Genomic DNA, 25,189 nt, shown 5'->3' with positions numbered 1-25,189 from the left:
GTAATCATTTGGTCTTCTGTTTAAGGAGAGTGAACTGAATCACACATCTATTAAAAAAAAAATCACACTTAAAACAACGGATGTGTGAACAAAAAGTTCTCAAAACTATAGGCTTCTGGAATTAATTACAGAGGTGAGGTAATTAATGTGTGAAGCCAAACACCTGGTTCCAAGACAGCTTTCCAGAGAAACTAGACTACTACCTCTTACTAGTATTACATGAACATTACCAACCAAAGAAAAAAATCAAGGTTACTGCATCAAACACTTTATTATCCATGAAAAATACTTGAACACTGCACTGAAACGTCTAACATATAAAAAATACTGAGCACCAATTACTCATCAGGAGGGCCTGCTCACAGGTGCGAGCACATCGAGTAACCCAGAGAGGGAGGTGACCATGTAAGTAGTAAGCTCTCACGGATTAAAAATTAACAGAATTTCCACATTCTCTCCGAAGTGTATTTGCCCAGTGCCTGGCACATGAATGTTACAATATGACAAATTGCTCCTCTATTTTTGAGCACCCAAGTTTATTATAGGGGATTACACATGCAAATAACAAAATGTGGCCCCAAGTACAGTCAAGGGAGAACACTATCAGGCACAAAATGTGCTGATCTCACACTGAAAAAGGCTGACTGAAAACACTGCAAGAGTGATCCTAACACAAGGGTAAACTTGTAGTTCAATTACTGATGTGGATTGCTACGCTATATCCGTAGACTTCTCTCTTTATACAACAAATAAGGACAGTTCTGCAATAAAAACTGACAACTTATGCCAAATAACTGCCTGAAGAAAATATGAAATCCTAGTATGGTTCAGAAAATAATGCAAACAATCTTAATTTAATCTAGATACAGGTACTTTATTTACAAATATTTAGATTAATAGCATTTTGTTACATCAAATGAAGAGTACAGCAGTCTGAATAAATCCTGTCACAAAAACAATAAGACCCACTGTAAGTAACTTTGGGAATCAGGGTATTGCACCTAAACAAGCCGCAGTCTTCAGTCTGTGATTGCTACCTTAGATCCCAATGGGTGGGCTGTTTGTTTTGTTTTTGTAAATATATACACACACCAGCAGGTCATGGTCCCTGGGTGAGTCCCTTGTGATGCAAGTGTAAGCAAAATGGATCACTCTAAGTCTTTAACAGAATATACCAACCTACTCCAGGAATCTTGTTTTTTAAAAAAGTTAAAGACAAAAACAAAGATGAGTCCACAAATTAACCAAATCCTATTCTCTGCACATTCCAGTTTTGCCTTTTATTTAACAATGACTATACAATACTCTGGTACTACCACGTTTACAACCCAGAAAGCTCTATTTTTCACTTTAGTGTCTGTAAAGAGGGATTTAAAATGTGTATTTTAAACACAACAGTAGAGTTGAGTGCATTTTACAGAATATACTGAGGTTTACCTATCCTACTTCAAACAACTTCTCAATTCCCAGCCTGAACCATAAACTCAATCAGAAATCAATTAACAGAAGTAAAGAACTTGATAAAACCTAAGTTTGTTGTCTACAGAACTAAGATTGTTTCCCTTGCAATACAGTATTCTTTCAGTGGCCAAACCACCGGGGACGAAGTAAGAACTTACTCTGCATTAGCACAAACACTGGAACACCGTTAGAAACATTTTCCCTTTTACAAAACAATTTATGCCAACATGACATAAAATAGACCCTCATACTAAGAACACAAGGGATAGCTTAAATTATCTCACTGTAGTGTTAAAAATGCACAATTTAAAATCCCTTAACAGCAGACCTGTGGTTCTGGCTGTCTGGTTCAGAATCTCACCATTCCAAGAAGATAAAGGTATAAAAGCTTAAAATGTGCAATAATAAACCCAGCCTTTTTTCTTTTTCTATACAGTAAGGCAAGAAATGCAGCCTGTAATGCAAAACGTTTACAAAAAGAGAAAAGCAGGTTAGCACATTGTCGATTGCACAAGAACAGTTAAGAAAATCAGCAGGTAAGCCACAGTGCAAAGATGGAACAGAATCTGCTAGTGTTAATCCTCTCACGCTAGGAGCTCTTTCCAGCATAACGTCCCTAAACACTGCCAGCACCAAAGGGTGGAGCCAGTATTACTTGTGAACTGCAGTTGTGTCTATTTCCTTGTGTGAAATGGAAGCGAGTAACATGGTCACATATAGGTCATACTGTACAAACTGGTATTTTATACTGTTCCAATGCCAGTAATCAATTTATTTTCTTCATTAAAATAATATACACAGAATGTATTGTTAGTTCGGTTCCTTCAAATTTTATACATATTTACTTTCTGCTAAAGAGAAAAGGATAAAATGGTATAAAAAAAGATAAAGCTATTAAGCACAAGAGAAAAGATAAATGGATATTTTCCCTGTGCAAGGCTAAGACAGAAGCAATAAAAACGCTTCTCTAAAGAGAAGCATTTCTTTCTCCTCAAGAAAAATGCCACCCACACAACAGGGAATTTATCCGACAAAAACAAACAAAAGCAGTTATAGAACCCCCTCTCTGTCATCAGAAGTCGCTTCACAGCAATAAACTTAATGGTTACAACAGACATACTTGAACAGTTAAAGATGGGAGAAAGGCTTAAGATACCATCAAAGTAAACCGTACAGTGAGACAAAGCCTTGCCAAAAACAGGGAGGGGTAAAAATCATGAAGTCCAGCATCAGTGCTCAGTTTAAATCATGTGTTGGTGACATACCTATCACGAGGACAATCAAGGGGAAAAAAAAAGTCTAGATTTACCATGCAGGAGAGATTACTCTACTTGCCTTTGATAACCTGATTACATCTAGTTGTTTAGCAGTTTAGTATTGTGTTAAACTGTTTTTACAACAGAGTTGTTTTTTTCCTTTTTTTTTTAATTAAACCCAGTAAGATGTACAGAAGACAATGAAGCAGTAAAAAGTACTGCTTCCAACAGACAGAGGTGAAAGGTCAAATGAGAGCCACGGCAAAGAGGTCACTAGCAGCCACAGCCTTCTCTCTGGGGTTGGGGTTCACTGGTTAGCCGGCCTCCCTGTGGGGCTGAAGGTTTGTGTTGTACACCAGACTCAGCAGCATTCAGATCCAGGCTTCCGTCCTGAATGTTCTGATAGATTTTCTTGGCAGCCTCAAGGAAAGCATCTTCTACGTTTTCTCCCCTAAGAGGCAATTAACAACTTGATTCGAGAACCATAGCTTTCTAAAAAGATAAGACATTATACACTGACCTTTTGCTAACCTTTAGTCAACTGCCATGATGTCTTCAACTTAGCCACTGTCATCTAATAAGAGATTACCAGAGGACTGAGCTAAGAGAACAACATGGGAAAATATTTTCTGTGGAAAGCATATAAACATGGTACTAAGAGCTGTTTCTACAAACCCTATTTAGATAACTGTATGTGTTCCAATCATTAAAATGATATATGTCAATATATAACAATTTCTGTAATAAGAGATGGTATTCCAAACAGAAATGAAATATCTCCAAATATGCAGAAGAGGATTCAGGATTTATATGGTCTGATTCGCCAAGCATGGACGTGTACTGTTTTTATCAGGCGATAGTGACATATTCCTGCTTAGCCATGTTCAAACTTCAGTTCCCTTAGGACTAACAGTGCAGATGAGGCTAACTAAAAAGGGGCTAGCTTCTCACCACTGCAAGGAATTTCTGGCTTAATGAAAAACTACGATGGGAGTCCTGGGGTTCAATTTTGGACACAGAATAACAATTAGAAAATGTTGATTATGCTTCTCATTATTTTTAGACATTGAGTATTTCCTTAAGTCATGCTTTTTACTGTGATCAGAAGTATTAAATGAACAGGGTGACCAAGCTTGGGTCCAAAATGTCAAACTCAACCTCAGTTGTGAAAGTCAAACACTTTGAAATGTTAACACAATTTCATTTATTAACCTGGATTACCAGTGGGCATAATCAAAGTACAATCTTTTAGGTAGAATAACAAAAAACATTATTTTTAAATGTGAAACAGGAAGCAAAGGGATGTTTTACTGTTCTTCCTGCCCTAAACATTATATATTATAGATTATATGAATATATACATTATATATTTTTCATATATATGATTCTGAGAAATTTCAATGTAATTGAAAATGATCTACTAATTCTAGCCATACTTACGTTTTTGCACTTGCTTCAAGGAACAATAAGCCTAAAAATAAAATTCAGACTATGATTAGGACATTTGAAATTAACTCACAAGGGCATTCTCTTCAGTAACATTGGAATAAGTTTCTCATGAGATTTCAGTACTCCTTCCTACCACAGTATTTTACGAAAGGGTATCTGTCTAAGATGGAGGGAATCTTCTATTTGCCATTAAATAATTATACTAACCCCAACATGAATTGCAAATAAAAAAACACATTTTGGGGGGCCAGCCCCATGGCCGAGTGGTTAAGTACGCATGCTCTACTTCAGCAGCCCAGGGTTTCGCAGGTTCAGATCCTGGGTGCACCTAGCACCACTCATCGAGCCATGCTGAGGTAGCATCCCACATGCCACAACCAGAAGGACCCACAACTGAAAATATATACAACTATGTACTGGGGGGCTCTGGGGAGAAGAAGGAAAAATAAAATCTTTAAAAAAACCAAAAACACATTTTGGTATTTCCTCATTCTTGAGATGTGAACAGTTAGCATTAAAAAAAAAAGTTGTCAGTCTGCACTATCAAAATCCCACTTTCCTTAGAAATTCTCCAAAAAAGCCATTAAAAGTCTTAAAAGAAACCCACCGTTTTCTTCAGCAAACTGTTTGGCTTCTTCATATGTAACATCTCTCTGTGCCTCCAAATCTGCTTTATTTCCTATGAGAATTATTACCTAATTTGTGACCAAAAGAAAACAAAAGCAACCATTTAAATCAACCATGAAAATTCTGAAATCCAAAAATCTTGATAGAAAAAAAGAAGTGGGCCAGAAAAGGAAACTAAGTACTAGCAATTATCCACCAGACAGGACAAAAGAATCATGAAGTCACTAGTATTAAGAAGGACCTCAGCAACCATCTAGGCCAGAAGTTGACAAACTCTCTGTAAAGGGCAGGGAGCATGTATTTCAGGTTTGTGGGCCACATATGGTCTCTTTACACATACTTCTTTGCTTTTTGTTTTATTTAATAACTCTTTAAAAATGTAAAAGACATTCTTAGTTCACAAGCCATTCAAAAACAAAACAGCCCATGAAGCAGACCTGGTGTGGCCAAAGATTATGATTTTTCTGAGTAAGATTACTAAGGATCCACAGACAAGCTCCAAGGGATCTGTGAATGCACTGAAATGAAGCACAAAATGCTATAAACAACGACATTCCCTGGAAGTCTGTGGCTTTCATCAGATTTTCAGAAGTTTCGGAAACCCTCAAAAAGTTTAAAAACTACTGGTTCTACTCCTTCAGACTACAGTTAAGGAAATTAATGCTCAAATAAGGCAAAGAGACTTGTCAAAGGTCACTTAGGGAGTCAGTGGTAGGAGGGCATTAGAACCCAGGTAGAAAACTCAAACTGTGACCTTCAGACAAATACTAACCTACCCCACACTGTCCCTAGGCTAGCAACTGATGATAAATGTCTGTGTATCCATGGGGACATTGGAGGTGGGAGGAGGGGGTGAATATGAACACATATTCAGTGAGTTCAAATCCAAGGCAAAATATCATACACCTATATGACTTTGGAATCATTTATACAAGTGAAGTTAGGCCAAAGTTAAAGGCAGTCTGAAAAGTTCTAAGAGTGTGCAGCCTTGAGAAATAGGGCTTTGGTTTTCATTGGGGGGTCAGAGGAGAGATTTGTGGATAAACTGTCTCTGTCTATATATAAGCTTATTTGACACCAAATGGTAAACCTGCCCTCCTTCCAAACAGATGGGGCAATCCAGATACAGATACTTTAAGAATGGATGGTTTCAACTAAAAGGAATTTCCAACATTAAGTTTTTTTCATATAAAATTATGGCCTCTGGCTCTCCCGTGTCCAATAAACTAAATACCTATTTTGACTTGAACGTGAACTTTGAGCAAAGACAGCTGGGTAGTACAACAGAAGTGAGCATTCTTCAATCAGTGTGGACAAGTGCCCACTGAGGAGGGAAAGAAGTTTTCACATATAATCCACTAGTCTTTTAAAGAATAAAGTAACGACACAAAAAAGGAAATCAACTTTTTAAAAATTCAAGTAGCACAGGGCCAATGTAAGACAGGTACTCAAAACAAGAAACGTTTGCTCAGTAGAAACATTGCCTCCTCTCCCAATTCCTTAAGAATTTCCAAACCATGCTTCCTACCATCCTGAAAGGAAAGACATAAAGTGGCATGCTAAAAAGACACAGGTACAAAATACACCACCAATAAGAGAAGGTATGTAACTACTATGTAAAATCAAAGGCAACTTTATAGAAAATGTCACATTTGAGCTGGACCTTAAAGAAGAGATTTTCTTTCCTCTGAAGATCTGGTAAGATTTCAAGAGGTATAAATGGGGCAGGAAGGACATGACTAATTTTTTATTATACTCCTCTAAGGACCCTCTACAATGAGTTTTTTGTTTATTTTATTTTAACGTTTTACTTGAAGTAACTATAGAATCACAGAAGCTCGTAAAAAGCAGTAGAGAGGTCCTAGCAACTCTTCGCCAAGCTTCCCCAATAGCAGCATCTTACAGACTTACAGTACACTCTCAAAACCGGGAAACTGGCACTGGTACAATCTGGAGCCCTGACTCAAAAGTTCACCAGTTTTACACCTGTGTGCATAGTTCTAAGCAGTTTTATTGCGGGTATAGATTTGTGTCATCACAGTCAGGATACAGAACTGTTCCATCACTACAAACGAACTGCTTTGTGCTGCCCTCATTTTCATCAACTCACACCACTCACTCTCCACCCTCATGGCTAACCCCTGGCAACCACGAATCTCTTCTCCATCTCTACAATTTTGTCTTTTTCAGGATGTTTTATAAGCAGAACCATCCAGTACGTAATGCTTTGAGACGGACTTTTTTCACTCAACATAATGCCTCTGAGATCCATCTAAGTTGCTGCATGCATCAATACTTCACTCCTTTGTATGGCTGAGGAGTATTCCACAGTGTGGATGCACCAGACTGCTTAACCATTCATTTACTGACGGCCATTTAGGTTGTTTGCAGTTTTCGGCTATTGCAAATAAAGCTGCTATGAACGTTCACCTATAGATTAGTATGGCTACCTAGAGTGGGTTTAATGTGACAATGGATGTGAAAGTTCCAGGCACACTCCCTGACATAACAGGCAGACCATGTTAACTGACCCTCAATGTGATTAAACTGCTGTTCCCTGGTAAAAGCTACCCTTACCATGAGTACTTATTTACTGAACCAGGCCTCTGCCAGGTGCTGGAATGCAAGGCTTAGTGAGACACAGGCCTCGTTCTCAAGAAGTTCGGAGTCGGTCAGAGCTCAGTGCCTTTCCTCTCATGTTCCCCCAAGAGCATCTACTGAAACCATACTCATCCCTAAAACCCCAGCTCCAACACCACCTGCTCTGTAAAGCTTGTTTCTCCAGATGGCACCACTCAGCCCAGGCGCCCCCAACACAGCACCAGTCACTCTTAGATTTCACTCCCTTTTCAGCATAGTTATTTGTATACCCGCAGGTCATCTCCCTGCTCGATTATAATCTTTTGTGGGCCAAAGATCCACATCTGTCTCTGTATACTGCAGAGTCTAGCGTGGTGGTTGGCCTTTAAAATCTCAGTATCTTCTCAGTCTGGCTACAAAGCTAATTTTTTTAAGCATGCAGAATTCTTTTTATTTTTAATGGAAATTTTACTGAGATAGTTGTAGATTCACATATACTTGTAAGAAACAATACAGAGACAACCCTTGTACACTTTACCCAGTTTCCTCCAACGTGACATCTTATGAAACTACCATAGATCCTTCCCTTTTAAAGTGATAGTTTCAGATTTCACAGTCGCCGCTTGACAGGAGATCATCACCCCATTCAGAGCTTTCTCTTTTCTTTAACCACAAACATGAACAAAAACTATAAGATGCGAAACTTGGGGTAATTAGTACCAAAAAAAATGTTAAGTTTTCTTCAATTAATTTAAGAATAAAATAAAGATTTTTCTCATTCTTGGTATCCAAATACAATAATCCCACTAGCAAATGGCTTTCTTTTTCGAGTTAGCTTAGATCTTAAATTTTACACACAGGAGATGTCATTTAACTTACAGTATTCGGATTGGTGAGATTCCGTGCATCTGTCAACCAGCTGCTTAAGTGGTTATACGTACTTCTTCTGCAAAAATCAAAGTTTACATTTGTGACTGCCACATACAACTGCCATTTCAATAGAAAAAAAGGCAACCAATATTTAAGATACACACTTTAATCAACAGATTCTAAGAAAGTATTTGCTTTGACTAGATTGTTACTCTAAAGAATAACAGTTGTGGATGCAAACACATACTTTTACTAGCCAAACCTATTATTTTTAAATTAATAATTCAATATCCAACAATTCTCCTAATTGTCAGGAATAAAATGTTTACATTTAAAAGCAGATCCATAAACAGACCAATAAGCAAGCAAAGAACAATAGAGAAAACTGATGAAAAACAATTCTGAACTCAGAATTTCCAATCTGAAAAAAAACTAAAATTACTCTGAAATCATCCAGATTTTCAATCACAAAATGGAGAAAAAGTTGTACCAAAATGTCTAACCAATAACACATTGAATGGGAAACATTTTTGCATCTGTCTTTAAATTTTTCAAATTAGAAACCAAGATAGTCACACTACTGTAGACTGATATAAAATTCACCTTTCCAGGGCCAGCCCAGTGGTGCAGCGGTTAAGTGTACACGTTCCGCTTTGGCGGCCCAGGGTTCGCCAGTTCGGATCCCGGGTGCAGACATGGCACCACCTGGCAAGCCATGCTGTGGTAGGCATCCCACATATAAAGTAGAGGAAGATGGGCATGGATGTTAGCTCAGGGCCAGTCTTCCTCAGCAAAAAGAGGAGGATTGGCAGCAGTTAGCTCAGGGCCAATCTTCCTCAAAAAAAAAAAAAAAATTCACCTTTCCTTAAAAAGTAAGTTAACTACAACAAAATAAAAAGTAGGTTTAAAAAAGCATTTAATACATTTGACTGGAAATTCAAGTCCCCAGATATCAGAGGGTGAATTTATCCTAACTTTGTACTCTTATTTACCAGCAGCTAAATCATTTTGGGATTCAGACTGCCCCTTTTCTCCACTTCTCCAATCAGGAGTTTAAAAACTCATAGGCTCATTTGCACTAGCCAAGTAGGCCCTAAGATAGCAAACAAATCCAAATAGTTTACAATATTACACACAGTGTAACATTAATCAGACTTTACCAAAGGGGTCAAAATAATTAAAAAAAAATTTTTTTTTTTTTTGAGGAAGATTAGCCCTGAGCTAACATCTGCCACAAACCCTCCTCTTTTTGCTGAGGAAGACTGGCCCTGAACTAACATCCGTGCCCATCTTCCTCTACTTTATATGTGGGATGCCCGCCACAGAATGGCTTGACAAGCAGTGCGTAGGTCTGCACCTGGGATCTGAACCTGCAAACTCCAGGCTGCTGAAGCAGAATGTGCGAACTTAACTGCTGAGCCACTGGGCTGGCCCCCAAAATAATAAAATTTTTGAAGGTTAAAAATGTTTCTGAATTATATAGACTCAAGAGAACATTAATCCATCTTATTCATTTAACAGATGAGGAAACAGAAGCCAACAAAGATTTAAATGATTTCAGAGCCAGGCCTAGAACCCTTTATATGCATGGTGTCCTCAAAGTATTTTGAGTTTAGCCTTGTGAATATATTCCATGATCTCCAGCTGCCAATGCTCATATAAACTTTGATATGCCAAACATTTAATCCTTTCCCAGCAGGAACTGAAAAAACTCCTTACTCAGACTCTCTTTTCACTGTGCTATCTCAAATTATATACAAATCACCAATGAAATGGCAAAAGAGAGGTCACACAAATCAAAACTTTTCCCCAATGTCTCAAAATTTTCTAAGTAAACACTGGTCAGACATCATTTTAAAAGAGCACAAGCATTATCACTGTTCAATATTTGTAGAACTGGCACACCTTGTTTTTACAAAACAGATATCTCTTGCTTCGTGCACAAAACCTTAAATAATACAAGTCCAAAAATATTTATACCAATTATAATGAATTTTAAAATGTCAAAGCTGACAGCAACAGTGAATTACATACTGCCACCACTTTGTTAAACAAAAAATCTACACAACCTTCGCAAGTAGCGTCAAAATCATGTAAACCATATGATATACATGTACCATAACTTCTGTAATGATTCTGGTAATTGTTTCGTTATTACTTTAAAATTCACCATCATAATTTCAAATCTATAAATATAGTACCATCCAAATATTTACTAATTGGTGGTACTAGTGCTAAAAAAAGAAAAAAAAAAGTGCTAAAATATCCCTAACTTTGGCATAGATGTTAGATCTAACATATCAAAACTGATATAGTCAAACCACCACGAAAAGCTGTGATGCCAATTTAGGAAAGCACTCAGTAACAATTAGAGTTCATGCCAAGAATAAAAAACATTCCTAAAGCAGGGACTTCAGTTAGCAAAATGTCAAGGATAAATAATAGAAAAAAGTGGAAACAGAAATCAGTGTCATGGCTGTAACACTAACGTCAATATGAAGTATCACTGAGTCAAGACAGCACCTGTCTAAAGCCTGAAGGACTTTTTCTCAGTAAGTTTTATTGGGATACAACAAACAGACTATAAAGCTCATCCTTTTTTAGTATATTCACAAAGATGTGCAATAATCATCACTATCTGATTATACAATATTTTCCTCACCCCCAAGAGAAATCCCACATCCAGTAGCACTCACTCCCCACGCCGTGGCAATCCACTTTCTGTCTCTATGAACTGGCCTATTCTGGATATTTCATATAAATGGAATCCTACAACATGTGACCTTTGTAAAAGTCTAGCTTCTTTCACTTAGCAAAATGTTATCAAGGTTCAGCATGTATCAGTGTTTCTCTCTTTTTAACGGTTGAATTATATTCTATTGTATAGATATACCATACTTGTTTATCCATTTATCAGTTGCTAGACATTTGGGTTGTTTCCAGTATAAGTACTTTTTGACGACTTGAACAGACACAAATTTTACCAAAAGTATTCACTGTGCTTAAAAGGTATGTTTAAAAGCAAAACATATACATGTATCAAACCATCACATCGCACACCTTAAACTTACACAATGCTGTATGTCAATTATATCTCAATAAAGCTGGAAAACAAAACACACAAAATTGGCAAAAAGTGCTACAACACTACTACAGACTGATATACTCTAAGCACACATCACCATATTTAAATTTTATTAATAATGCTTGGAGTTTTTAATTATGTGAAGTCTCTAGAAGGCACCTCTCATAAAAGGATATCCTGTACAGATGGCCAGGTTTTCAAATAGTCTTCCCACAAAACTATTTACTGATCATGTTACCAATTGCCTGGCTATAGTGAAGAGCATTAACGCTGTTTCAGCCTGTTTTGCCCTGAGACCACCCAATTCTAGAATTTAGTGAAACTTCAAGCACTATAATTACAATCAACCACTATCTTTTTTTTTTTTTGAGGAAGATTAGCCCTGAGCTAATATCTGCTGCCAATCCTCCTCTTTCTGCTGAGGAAGACTGGCCCTGAGCTAACATCCGTGCCCATCTTCCTCTACTTTATATGTAGGACGCCTACCACAGCATGGCTTGACAAGCAGTGCCATGTCCGCACCCGGGATGCGAACCGCTAAACCCCAGGCCACTGAAGCGGAACGTGCGCACTTAACCAGTGTGCCACAGGGCCAGCTCCTCAACCACTATCTTTACTCTAAGGCAACATTTCCCAAAGTGTGCTCCTCAATAAAATAAGCTTAGGAAACATCAAATTAAACAAAGTTAAACAATTTCTTTACTGCAGAACTTCTCAGGGTCCCAATATACTAATGTGCACTGTGACTCTTCAAGAGGAAACGGTATAAAGCATTTCCCAAAGGAAATACGCTTGAAAGTCTAATTATTAGTTGGTCCCACCCACCCATGCCTACTCCCACAAACAGTGAGACAAGAGTCACACCACTTTAGACTATCACTTTGCATTAATATGAAAGGTGACCCAGTTCATTTTCTAGCTTACAGTAGACAGACAGCACAGGGTTTAATGAAGTGACACAAGTTTCCATGTTTTACAAAGTCAAACATTTATGGTCCAGTTTTGTTACTTTATATGAAGTGCTCTGAGTTTCCAGAAATAGTCAAACTGAAATAAATTTAATCTTGCTACTTGAAGTATTGTAAACCACTTCAATCCTTTTTAGGACAAAAAAGAATTTAAGTAAATAAACAAATACTCAAAACACCTTCAGATGCAAGCATAAGAACTTTTTATAATCTACCAATTTGGATTAGCAACACTACTTAATTCCTTGCGTGGCCTTATTTTGCAAAGGGGCAAACTTCGACAATAGAGACTGAATAGACTAACTCCTGAAGACTTGCTCACTTTCTACTGAAGTGAAAAGAACAAAGTTTGGTATAAAATATTATTTCACCTCAAATAATTCAACTGATGCTTCTTTTCAGAATAGTATTCTTCTATTAGCTTCACCAGCATCTCCTAAAGTTTTTCTTCAGCATATCCACACTCAGAAAAGGAAATCAACATGTTATATCAAGTATTACACAGCAATTTAGAGAAGAAATCGTCAAAACCCAAATAAGTTCATTTACAGTCACATAACTACAAAGAATTCCTAAATCAATAAGAAACCACGCTGCCTAAAGTAGATTTCTTTTTTCAGGTATAAAGGTTAAAAAATTATCCGTCTCTTACCTAGTGATATCATAGACCATAAGCGCTCCCGCAGCTCCTCTGTAGTAGCTTCGTGTAACAGCCCTAAACCTCTCCTGTCCTGCTGTATCCCAAATCTGCAGTTTGATTTTTTGGCCACTAACTTCAATTATTCTTGTACCAAATTCAACACCAATTGTGTGAGGACAATCAGCCATAACTGTTAAGGAGGAAAAGAAATATAATATAATATTCCAACTTTCAAAAAGCTTCAAATTAAGACTAGTGGAAAAAAAAATCCACTGGATAATCAAATGACTTATTAATGCTTGTAGGCTATAAACAGGCCAAAGCTAGGACTAAAAAATAGAAAAAATTCAGCAAAAACCCAGAAGTCACAGAAATGTGACTGGACTAGAACAGGGGTCAGCAAATTTCTATCAAGGACCAAATAATAAATATTTTAAGGTTTGTAGGCCAAAAGGTTTTTATCACAACTACTCAACTCTGCTGTTGAGACACAAAAGCAGCCACAGAGAATACATAAAATGGACACAGCTGTGTTTCAATAAAACTTTATTTACAAAAACAGGCCACTACTGGATTTGGCCCACAGTCCAAAAGACAGTTTGCTGTCCCCTGGAATAAAAGAATCTGTAAGTTAAAAATAAAGATTTTAATAAATTCTTCATAATACCAACATTATATTATACTATTTAGCCCTCTGACAATCATTACATATAACAAACCAATCAATGGTTTTAGGACTTCTAGGAGCTGTTACTCAAACAAATTTTTATCCCAGAAAACATTATCAAGATCTCAAAGAAAATCAAGCTTAATAAATACTTATAATTATATATTGGCAAGTTATATATGTCTAATCCAATATGACAAGTTTGTTAGTCCTTTCCTTGTAATTAGGACACTGAAAACCTAAATCCACTACTCTCTGGTCCAAGTACACACAGACCACTGGACTCAGCATCAAAACGTTACAATAAGGAAAAAAATACCACAGAAAAAATTTCAACTCTATGGAAACAATTTCAACGATATTTAGCCTATCAGTTTCATAAAACAAAATGGCCCCTTCTGCTACCACCCAAAACAGAGTTGTACTTTGAATCTTAATCAACTGGTCGTAAACGTAGAAAGAATTCGATTTTAAATATTTCCAACCTATTATTATTTAGTTAACAAATGATATACACAGCAAATTTCCCCTAATAAGATAATTTCTGTAATGGAAAGTCACATAATAAAAAAAATAAGATTATTTAAATTTGACACTATAGTATACATTTTTTAAAATTAAGTTTTACCATGAAAAATTTAAACAAGTGAATCAAACTATATATAGCATATAAAAATCAACACTACATACAACATGCGAGTATATTTCATTTAATCTGCATCTAATAAAAAAAATCACCTCCTAAAGACAGAAGAGCACATGCAGGAAAAGATTATGTTCAAATGCATAATAGTACACTGAAGATGACACTTTTCAAAAGGTGGGAAAGTGACAATAAAGAATTTACTGTTTTACCTTACATACTGAACTTACATTTTTTTTCTGTAAATTGGTGAAGCAAGCAAGATTTTCCAACTCCCATGTCCCCTGTTTAAAAAAAAGTTTCAAGTTGCAATTACATTCCTCGATTTAACACTCTTACAATTATATGCAATGATTGCTATACCTCTTACCATACATATCACAGCGCAAATTTCTGGGACACAGAAAAGATGTATTTCCCTAATTCATAATGAATTCAAAAGATCATACAGGTCAGTTTTCATTGTGATGTACAAATTGACTATGCCTAATATTTGGCAGTGACAGAATTTGGTTATAAATTATATTAATAAATAGCCACCAGTGGGGAAGTGCTTTTAAACAGAGAAACTGTTGTAACAGTATTTTTCACTTTGAGCTATTTCAAGGTTTTATACTGTTTTTTCCCCTTAAACCCATGCATAAAAGCAGAAGACTCCTAGGAGTAACAAATATGGCAGCATAAAAGAAGCAGAAATAAGTTTTGGAAGCTTGACTCACTACATCCCAACCTATCTCATAGTTCTTATACTTCTTATAGAATTCCACAAAAGAAAAGAATGTACATTACATGAAAACCACAACAGAACAGATGTTATCCCTGACTGTACTACAGCAACTTAACCCTTGGTGAAGGAAGCATTATAATAGCTGCATAAGCTCAACATTAAACCAAACTGTTCTAACGTAAAGAATTAACTGAACTGAATTCAACTGTGCTCCTACAACTACAGTATTGTCTTTTAATTTAAGCAAAATCTTCTTGAAACTTAAGGGGAAAACCACCAATATTATATTGTATATACATTACTGCAATTATTCTAAATCAATGTTCTCTATCAATTTTTGGAATCCAGGGGGCTCTAAGGGCTTTCACGTTATTTTTGGAATGTATCAGCACTCCTAGGAAATTAATCTCATTCCTAGTGTTAACAAGCTTTCAAGTGGCCCTCAAGAACAACCAGCATCACTTCAAAAGGTACCCAGCATTGTACTAGAGAAGTACCAGGGCCACAATGCAAAAGGTACATTGCTAATGCAAAAAATAAATCTTATCAAAGGAGCTTTAATTTTGCAGGGAGAGAATCATTCACTTCTTCCAGAATAGTACGTTAAATATTAGTATTTAAATAGTTTGTATATTAACCCTCTTTGGAGAACAAGAGTGTAAGTTAAATAAACTTACCGATAATAATATATTTAAAGATGTAAGAGTAGTTGTACGGTGCAGTTGCCATGGTGGCACTAAAAACAAAGAAAACTGTTACTTTAGAAGTAAAGTATATACAAGTTATCCAAGCTGATCATTACTATCCCTTTAAAGATCTACAAAACAAAGCACATTTATTAGAAACAAAATATTGGTTACAGTAAGTCAGAATAAAACTGCATTTCCCAAATTGATCAAATGCACAAATACTCTTGGATGAACACTGCTTTAACATTCTCATGTATTAGCCACAGAAATATAAGAAATCATTTATATCAAAACAGTTCCAATATTTCACTTTAGGAAATATCCAATAAGAAATGCTACTCTGGAAAATCTCAAACAAGGAAATCTTTATAAATTTAAGATAAAACATCATCACAAATAGTCCTCCTTCCCATTTAAGGTCCCCATCCCTGTTAACTGATCAAGTGAATCAGTTATGGCCTACTCAGTCAGAACTCTGATTTTACAACCGAATGTCACAAAAAGTTAATTTATAAACGCAAAATATTTTTACTCTACTTTAAATCAATGGTTAGCATACCATCCAAAGAAAGAGCAATCATATTATTCCCCCAAAAAATTAATGTCAAAATTAGACAAAACCACATGAAACTGTTGTTCTTATAAATTTTTTAAAAATCAATTACTGGCAATTTCATATGGCTCAACCTAACAGAGGATTTGAAGATTAACAATGTATCAAATGTCTGCTATTCTAGGAGCTGAGAGAAACAATGGCATAAAATATTACTTGTCATGGTAAAATCTGAGTGTATGTATTAGAAGATATTTCAAAAGATCACAGTCCATTCCTTTCCCTTAGATAGACTTAACCTAAAGAATTCTAATTTCTCTCCTACTTTTAATAACTTACAAAAACCACACCAATTTATTCAAATGAATGCCTTAAATGTGTCAGACACTGTGCTAGGTGTTAGAGAAACAAGAGGTGAATTCTAAACTAGTAATAAAGTCAAAAAAAGTTTATTCTCAAGTCAGTTTTCAGCTCAAGGAAAGACAAAAATTCTTCATATATATGAACATTTAACCCCATTTTTAAAATTTTGATTTCCAGTATTTTTTTTAATCCAGTTTTTAATGTTTTGGCCAACTGTCACATTACACAAGCCAGATATTTGATATGATTGGAGATATTCATTTGCTGAAATTAATAGCTTACTGTATATCATATTTCAAATAAAATTTCTATATAACAAAATTTAACTGTAGAAGAAGTATACACTTAGGTGAATTACTGTTCTCAAAGAAGAGGAAGTTGTTAATTATGGTAAATTATGAGACAATCACTTCACACAAGATAGTCTTTTCACTTAGCTGTATAAATTACATTCAACAAAAGTGGATGCCCTGCTACCCATTCCACCCTGACATGTTGTAACACATTTATAATCAGTCTTTGACATCACAAAAAACTCCCTTAACCAGTTCTTTCAGGAAAGGGAGTTTTTCTAGTTAGATTAACTCCTGATTCTGAACATCATAATAACTTCATTCCCTTTTTCCAGACACAGGGGACTCAAAACTTTTATGAATGAACTTGGTCCTCAGGCTAACAACGGTCTGGTTTATTTACCAGATCTCTGAACCAGATCCCAAACACAAGGGAAAAAATAATCTCTCACAATAAAAACGATATTTATGGGTTATTAACTTCTTAACCTGCATTCCTCCCAGACTCTTCTTCTAAATTAATTTTTAACTCCATTCAAACTTGGGGAGAAATAATGAGTTACCTTTAAATTACTGTTTCTCTCATACTCTTCCCCTTCTGATTTCCCTATTTCCTTTCCCTCTTCTTACTGAATGTGTAGCTGTGCATACTTTGCTTCCATCCATTTTATTATGTTAAAACTGTGGCCTTGGGGACAGCCCCATGGCCGAGTGGTTGGGTTTCACGTGCTCTGCTTTGGCGGCCCAGGGTTTCGCAGGTTCGAATCCTGGGCACGGACACAGCACAGCTCATCTAGGCCATGCTGAGGCAGCATCCCACATGCCACAACTAGAAATACACAACTATGTACGAGGGGGCTTTGGGAGAAAAAGGAAAAACAAACAAAAAAATCTTAAAAAACAACAACTGTGGCCTCTAACAATCCAATGTCCACTTGAAATGCCGAATGGCTAATCAAGAAATTATATCCAAGTACTAATTTTGTACTTGCTAATTTATCACAGAGCATTCATTAATTACATATCTACTGAGATGACTAATTTTGACAATGTTTTTTAAAATTACCAAGCATTAATTAGTATAAAACACTTCCAAATAAAAGAATGATCACTATTTCAGATTGAATACCAGTGCCTGTCTCCACCTCACCACACAATTTTCTGTTTCAGGTTTCTTAAAAATTACAAATAAAAACCCTAAAAGTATAGTTAAAGGAAAGCTAGTCAAACTTACTAATTTCAGTAGACAAGCAGAAAATATCTAGCACTGCAGCCACTAACACTCACAACAGGACCCCCTTTCTTATTCTAAGGTAAGATATTAGCTAGGTTTAACTATACTCCCATAGTTTCTTGGTAACATTCATGCAAAATTATGTATTTTCAGGAGAGCTATATGAATATATATGTGGCCCCTTTTATACATATTAACTATGCTTAACATTGCTTGAACAAAGAATTTCTCAATCTCATTTCTTGAACATGAAACATATCACTGTTAAGGTAAGGAATGTATTTTTAACTAGCTTTGGAAGGGGAAAACAAAGTTTTTCCTCTCTTACTTAAGGGTGCTTTTGCTTTACTTTGAGAACTCAAAAGTCAAAAAAAAAGGGAGGGTTAGCAAGAAATGTTGGTCTAGTTCAAACACTCTGAAAACATGAGGCCACTCAACACTACAATCTCCACTAATTAAAAATCTTGATAATATTCTGTAACTTGTGCACAGTTACTGGTGTGATTAACATGTACTTTCTTCCATTTTTTTTTTAAAGATTTTTTTATTTTTTCCTTTTTCTCCCCGGTACATAGTTGTATATTCTTCGTTGTGGGTCCTTCTAGTTGTGGCATGTGGGACGCTGCCTCAGCGTGGTCTGATGAGCAGTGCCATGTCTGCGCCCAGGATTCAAACTAACGAAACACTAGGCCGCCTGCAGCGGAGCGCATGAACTTAACTAATCAGCCATGGGGCCAGCCCCTCTTCCATGTTTCACTAAAGCATCTGAATAAAGTTCACATGCAGATAAGATCTCCTTTAATGCCTTTGACTCCTTTCAGAATGTATTACATTCAGACAACAGGCATCATTAAATACATGATGAACAACTTGCAAACTAATAACACACACAATTGTATAGTTACCATTTATTGGGCACTTAATATATGCCAGGCATGTGCTAACCACTTCACATGCAATCTCATTTAATTCTTACTGCTACCCTTACAAAAGAGTGACTACTACCCTTACTTTACAGAAGAGGAAAGACTCAACAGGTAAGTAACATGCCCAGAGAACACAGCTAAGCAGTCAAGTCTCTACTGAACCTAGGACTGTTTTGACTGCCAAGAACCCCCTCTTAACTACTACACCATCCTGCCTCCTCCAGTTATGAGATATACTATGAAACCCTAAAGTGGTACTTTGGGACACAAATCTTTCTCAGTTCACTCACTTGGTTCTGATTTAATATTCTGAATAAGCAGTATTAAATAATTACATTCAGAGGATACACTGTGACCAGGATTTGTAGATATGGATAAATAATAATAGTAATAATAATTCATTTCTATCTACTTAGAAAAAAGTTTCAGAAGGGAACTAACATTTGTTGAGAGCAAACCATGTGATGATCTGCACTACTTTTCCCTATATTGTCTTATATAATTCTTCCTTAATTCTCACAACTCTGCAGAATCATTATCATTATGTCCACATAAAAACTGAAGAAATGGAGGTTCAGAGAAATTCACTACTTTGGCCAGTGTTACAAAGTCAGTAAATGTCAGAGCTGGAACTCAAACCCAGGCCTGATTCCAGAGAACAGGATTTTCTCCAACTAAGGTAGCTTTTAAAGGTATATATATGTAGATTGATAAAATAAAAGCAAAAACTCAAAATCAGATGAAGATGGAGGATTATACTAAAATTTAGGGTAATAGTTTTACTATTGGTGCATGTAAAATTTAGCTCTACACTTCCTGGCTGTCAAGAGAACTGTTTACTAAATCCATATTAAATACTACTAATTGTTGTGTGGCCTCTTTCAAATATTAACTATGCTTAATATTACTTTAACAAAGGATTTCTCAATCTCATTTCTTGAACATGAAACATACCACTAAGGTAGAAATATATTCAAAATGGGTTATGTTATTGCATAAAACTCTGTAACATGCTTTTTTAAAATTTTGCTTTATTTTTTTACTTTATTGAGATTGCATTGGTTTATAACATTACATAAATTTCAGGTGTACATCATTACATTTTGACTGCAACATGCTTTTTTTCACTTAACAAAATCATGGATCTATTTCCAGGCCAATACTTACAGATCTAAATGTTTAATAAATGCATATTAACCACTAATTATTGTTGTGCCAAAAATAGAATCACATGGTCTCCATATACTGAGTCAGACACCTTTCAAAATGAAATTATACAGACATATAAATGACTAGTTTTGAAATGTGCAGATACAGATGTGAAAGTAGGCACTTCCATACATTCTGCTTGTGGGAGTCTGAATTGCCACAACATTTTTGGGAAGAAATTGGTATATTTCAAAATCTTAAAAATAATCGCCCTTTGGCCAAGGAACCCACTTAGAAGTAGCCTACAGAAACAAAAGCTTCAGTCCACAGGGTTAAAGGTGGAAGTTCATCTAATGCAGCATTTTGACAGCAAAAAAACTAGAAACTACACTGCCATCAACAGGGAAATGACTGAATAAAGTAATCTGTACTATGAAACAACAAACATCTGGCTTCAAAACTATTTAGGTATATATGTACTAACCTGGAAATATATCAATGATTTTGGTAAGTGAAAAAAAGCATGTTGTAGAGTTTTAAGCAATAGCATATCCCAGTTTTAAATACACACACATACACTCAATCCTATATGTATATAATATGGACGAATATACACCAAATTGTGAAAAAAGAATACATGTGCTGAGAGTAGAAAAAAGGCAAAGGCAAATTATTAACTTTCTTTATATATCCCTGCACTGACAGTATGAGCAAGTACTACATTCACTGGTAATATTCTAAAACAGTAAAGAAAATAAAGGACTGTTAAATATTTTAAAAGCATTTTTATATACAATTCTAATACAAAACAAGTTAAAGAATAAACAAAGGAAAAAAACTCCTATTCATATCTCCAAACATTACTTCCACATTTACCAATAATATGGGGAACATCATATGAAGCTAATCATACAACTGGCCTCAAAAAACAAACAAAAAACATCCTAATAATTGAAGGTATTTTTTCCTTTTTTTTAATAGTTTGGCTCCTTACTGCGTTAACTTATGAACTATGCCTGACTAATCCTTTCACGACTGTCATATATCTACTTTACTCTATTCCTTAGAACATATGATGTTACTGTGTAACTTTTACATAACTGATTCAAGACAACCCAGGAAAAAAGCAGCCCACTAAATATTCCAGGTGATTTAAATTCTGATCTTCATTATTAAAATTAGTAAGCTTTCTTTTTCTTTTTACATGCAAGACACTTTGTTAAGAACACCAAAGCCAAGATAGACTCCTTTTGTGATTCCAATATAAAAATATTTGTTGAGGGGCCAGCCTGTGGCCGGAGTGGTTAGCTTCCTGCGCTATACTTCGGCGGCCCAGGGTTTAGCCGGTTCGAATCCTGGGCACCAACATGGCACTGCTTATTGGGCCATGCTGGGGCGGCATCCCTCATGCCACAGCTGGAAGGACCCACAACTGGGAATACACAGCTGTGTACCGGGGGGCTTTGGGGAGAAAAGAAATATAAAATCTTTTCAAAAAAAATATTTGTTGAGCATCTACTACTAAACACAAAGCCTTGTGCTAGGCTTTGACAATATAATAATGATAAAATCAAGAACATTGTCCCTGCCTTCGTGGAACTCAAGAACAAGCATCTTGATTTGCTTATAGAACCTCTAAGGTGGAATGCTACTTGATCCGTCAGTCAAGTGGACACAAAACTTTGGTATTTAATCTAATAATTTAATCTAATCTAAATGAGTGATCAATTTCCTTTCCTCAACAGTATGCATTCTCTGAAAATAACTCACCCATTTCTGAGACTCACTTAAAAAAACCTTCACTTCTGACAAGCTATTTAATGTCACACTTTTATATAAATTAATGTAAATAATAAAAAAGATTGGATTCCTTAATGTGTTAAGAGAAAGACAAAATTTTCCAGCTAATTATGATGGTATGCTAAGAATAGGAAATAAAGTACTCCAATACTGCACCTCTATTCATAGACGGAAAGTACTTAAGAGTAAAAAAAAAAAAAAAACCCAAACCCTGCACTTACTAAAGTTAAAAGGATTAGTAATACTGAAAAATTTACCGATGAGATGATATGATGTCTGAGATTTGCTTCAAAATAATTTGGTGGAGAGGGTACAGGTGTATATAGATGAAACGAGATGGACCACTGTCGACACTGGCTGATGGGTACATGAAGCTCAATATACTACTCTATTTTGTATATGTTTAAAACTGTCTAGAATAAAAAGTTCTTAAAAAGTAAAATATAGTATCTTTGATATCTCTATCTGTACATTGCTGTCTCCAGACATACCTGGCATTTTTAACCACATGAAAATGTTTCAAGCTTTTTTAAAAAATGAAACATCTTCCAATAGCTCTACTTTTAACATACTCTATTTGCCTTAATCCAAAATTTCCTCTAATAGTACAATACCCTGCACAGTTGAAGTAGGCAACAAATATAAAGTCTTAAACGTGAAATATAAAAAGCAAAAACTTTTAAAACTATAGCTTTAATTCCAAGGAATTTTTTAGGTTATTAGAATGTAAACGTTTTACATCTTTACAATAACTGCCATTTATTGAGTGTCTAATATATCCCACCTACTTTATAAACAATCTTTAATCCTAAAAGCTCATTTTACAGATAAGGAAACCGGCTCAGAGAGATGATACATCCATGGCCATACACTGCTAAAGGGAAAGCTAAGACTAAGGCCCAGGTCTAACTCCACAGCTCTCCAAAGCCACGCTCCTCTCACTGATTCAACAAATATCGAACACCCACTACAGGCCTGGCGCTGTTACAGGCAACGGGGCACTCACTATATGCTAAGCAACGTGCTAAAGGTTTTCAATGCCATTTAATCCTCACAACAACTCTAAAACGCAGGTACAATTATCCCCTGTATAAATAAGGACACTGAGTCCGAGAGGCTAAGTAACTCGCTTAAGGACACTCAAGTAAGGAAGTGGCAGTACTGGACTGGGAACCCTCGAAAACTGTTAACCACTACATGCCTCAAGGCACCACCAAGTAAAACAGCCTAAGCAGAACTCTGAAGACAAACTGTGGAAAGTCTTGGAGGAAGAGGAAGCGGGAGCTGGATTACTGCAAGGCCAAGTTTATCCTCGATAAGCACATCTAAATAAAAGGCAGCGTGACAATTAATAAAGAAACGAGCAGTCACCTCCGCAAGGGCTCAAATCTGCGCTCTGACACTTGCTGTGGGACCACCAGGAAAGCACCTGCCCTCTGGGAATCCCAGTTTCTTCTTCCAGCAGAAAATGGAAATCTCGCCCTCTCTCCCCCGGGGTTGCGAGAATGAGGAGGGGCAGCGTAGTGGCTGACACCACAGACTGGGTTATAAACGAGCAATCCGATGTCACCCAATGCAAACACAGGAAAAAAGGAATTAAACCGCAGCTCCACTTTAAAAAGCCACGTCTGTACCCCTGGCCTAACCCGAACGTGGTTAACCCCAGCCACCGCGCAGGGACAGGCCAGTTTCCACGTCCCACCATCAACCAGCCACATCACAAATTCGAGCCTCAGTTTCCTCGCTTGTAAAATGGAGACAACTCTACTCATGACCGAGGGCTACGCGAAGCAACCCAAACCCACGTGAAGACACCTAAATCCGTGCCCGGCGCACAGCAAAGTGCAAACCATCGAAACACGCTCGTTCCTTCTTTTCTTAGATTCTAGAAACGCCAAAACTTTTGTCTTCTTCGTTACTGCTCGATGCTGCCCGGGCTCTGGGCCTTAGAGGGACTCACTCAAAACAGCACCCCGCACGCACAGACCCCCAGACCCCTTCCCCAGCCCGGGCCCAGGGACGTTCGACCACACCGACAAGGACACCGGAGCGGCTCCAAGATGCCGGCGGGGCTGCGAGGCGCTGCCTTTTGTACTCGGGGCCCGACGCGGCCTAGGAGCCGGGAAGGCGGCGCCGGGGGTGGGGGGCGGCGCGGCCCGCGGGGGTCCACACGGCCGGGGAGGTCTGCGGCCGCCGGGACTCGCGGCGGGGCGACGGGCCCAGGCCGGCCGGGGAGGCGGGCAGGAAGGCCGCGCACACCCTTCCCGCACGCCGCGAAGCACTCCGCGGGCCGCCGAGGAGCGGCGCGGGCGGGCGGGCGCCGCGAGGGGACCCCTCGCCCCCGCACCGAGTCCTGTCAGGCCCGGCGCCGCGCCGCCCACCGCCGACCCCGGGCGCGCCGCCGCCTGACAGGCCCGCCCCGCGGCGCCGCCCGCCCGCCCGCGGCCCCGGCTCGCCGTCGTCCTCCCCCCGCCCGGCGGCCCCGGAAAGCCGGACACAGAGGCCTCGGCCCGACGGACACTGCGGAAGGCCCCGGTTACCTGGGGGGTTGCTGGTGGCTGGGCAGCTTTCCGGGCGGGAGGGGGGCGTCAGGACGAGGAAGAGGAGTGCGGGCGCAGCGGGAGAAGGGCCCGGGCGGTCGGCCGAGGCCCCGGCAGGGAGCGGGCGGGCCGAGGAGGTGCGGACGCGCCGGCGGCAGTAGCGGTGGCGGTGGCGGCGGCGGCGGCGGCGCCTGCTCCGGCGGCTCCCTCAGGATCTTCCTCGGGCAGGTCCAAGATGGCGGCGCTCCCTGCACAGGGTTTCCTGTCACCCTCGCAATGGGCCGGACCACAAAAGAAGGGGGAGGAGGATGCGCGCGCAGCTGGCGGAGCCCGGAAGAGAGTGGCCGGGGCCCGGCCCGCTAGCCACGCCCCTTCCTCAGCCCGCCCCTCTGGACTCGTCGCGCTGCCGTCGAGGCCCGCCCCACCGGCCCTGACGCCTGAAGAGGCGGAGGACAGAGCTTATGCGCAAGCGCAGTCGCTTGACCTCGCTGCCTGGGGAAGTTACTGCGCGGGCTCGCGTCGAGCGAGCCTAGGTGCTTGTGGGTCTTACAGGACTGGGGTTGTCGCTGTGGTGTCTTTTTACCATTTTTAATGCCAGCAACTACCACTTGCTGGACGCTTACCATACACAGCCACTGTGCTAAGCACACATTTCTTGCATTCATTCAA

The 25,189-nt window shown here is 38.2% G+C and overlaps 1 protein-coding gene across 1 annotated transcript; it reads right to left on the bottom strand.

Moving 5' to 3' along the window:
- Positions 1-853: 853 nt before the first annotated feature.
- On the bottom strand, positions 854-24,925 carry RAB14 (RAB14, member RAS oncogene family). Its single transcript, XM_044778913.2, has 8 exons — positions 24,521-24,925; positions 15,651-15,709; positions 14,477-14,530; positions 12,949-13,126; positions 8,253-8,319; positions 4,774-4,861; positions 4,158-4,188; positions 854-3,168 (listed from the first exon to the last, which is right to left on the bottom strand). Exons 2-8 carry the CDS (start codon positions 15,700-15,702, stop codon positions 2,991-2,993), a joined length of 648 nt encoding a protein of 215 aa, XP_044634848.1. The 5' UTR covers positions 15,703-15,709; positions 24,521-24,925; the 3' UTR covers positions 854-2,990.
- Between the last annotated feature and the right edge of the window lie 264 nt (positions 24,926-25,189).

Source organism: Equus asinus, chromosome 10, assembly GCF_041296235.1.
Source record: "Equus asinus isolate D_3611 breed Donkey chromosome 10, EquAss-T2T_v2, whole genome shotgun sequence".
Taxonomy (NCBI): Eukaryota; Metazoa; Chordata; class Mammalia; order Perissodactyla; family Equidae; genus Equus; species Equus asinus.
The sequence above is the reverse complement of the archived record's forward strand: the minus strand, read 5'-3'. Positions and strand labels throughout refer to the sequence as shown.

Bases quoted from the DNA above. Each gene is read 5' to 3' on its own strand.
- RAB14 (XM_044778913.2), bottom strand. From the start codon at position 15,702: ATGGCAACTGCACCGTACAACTACTCTTACATCTTTAAATATATTATT. The intron at 4,862-8,252 runs GTAAGTTAAATG...GTCACAAATTAG, and splicing joins ATCTCACCAATCCGAATACT to GTAATAATTCTCATAGGAAA. The intron at 4,189-4,773 runs GTGGGTTTCTTT...TTTTATTTTTAG, and splicing joins ACAGTTTGCTGAAGAAAACG to GCTTATTGTTCCTTGAAGCA.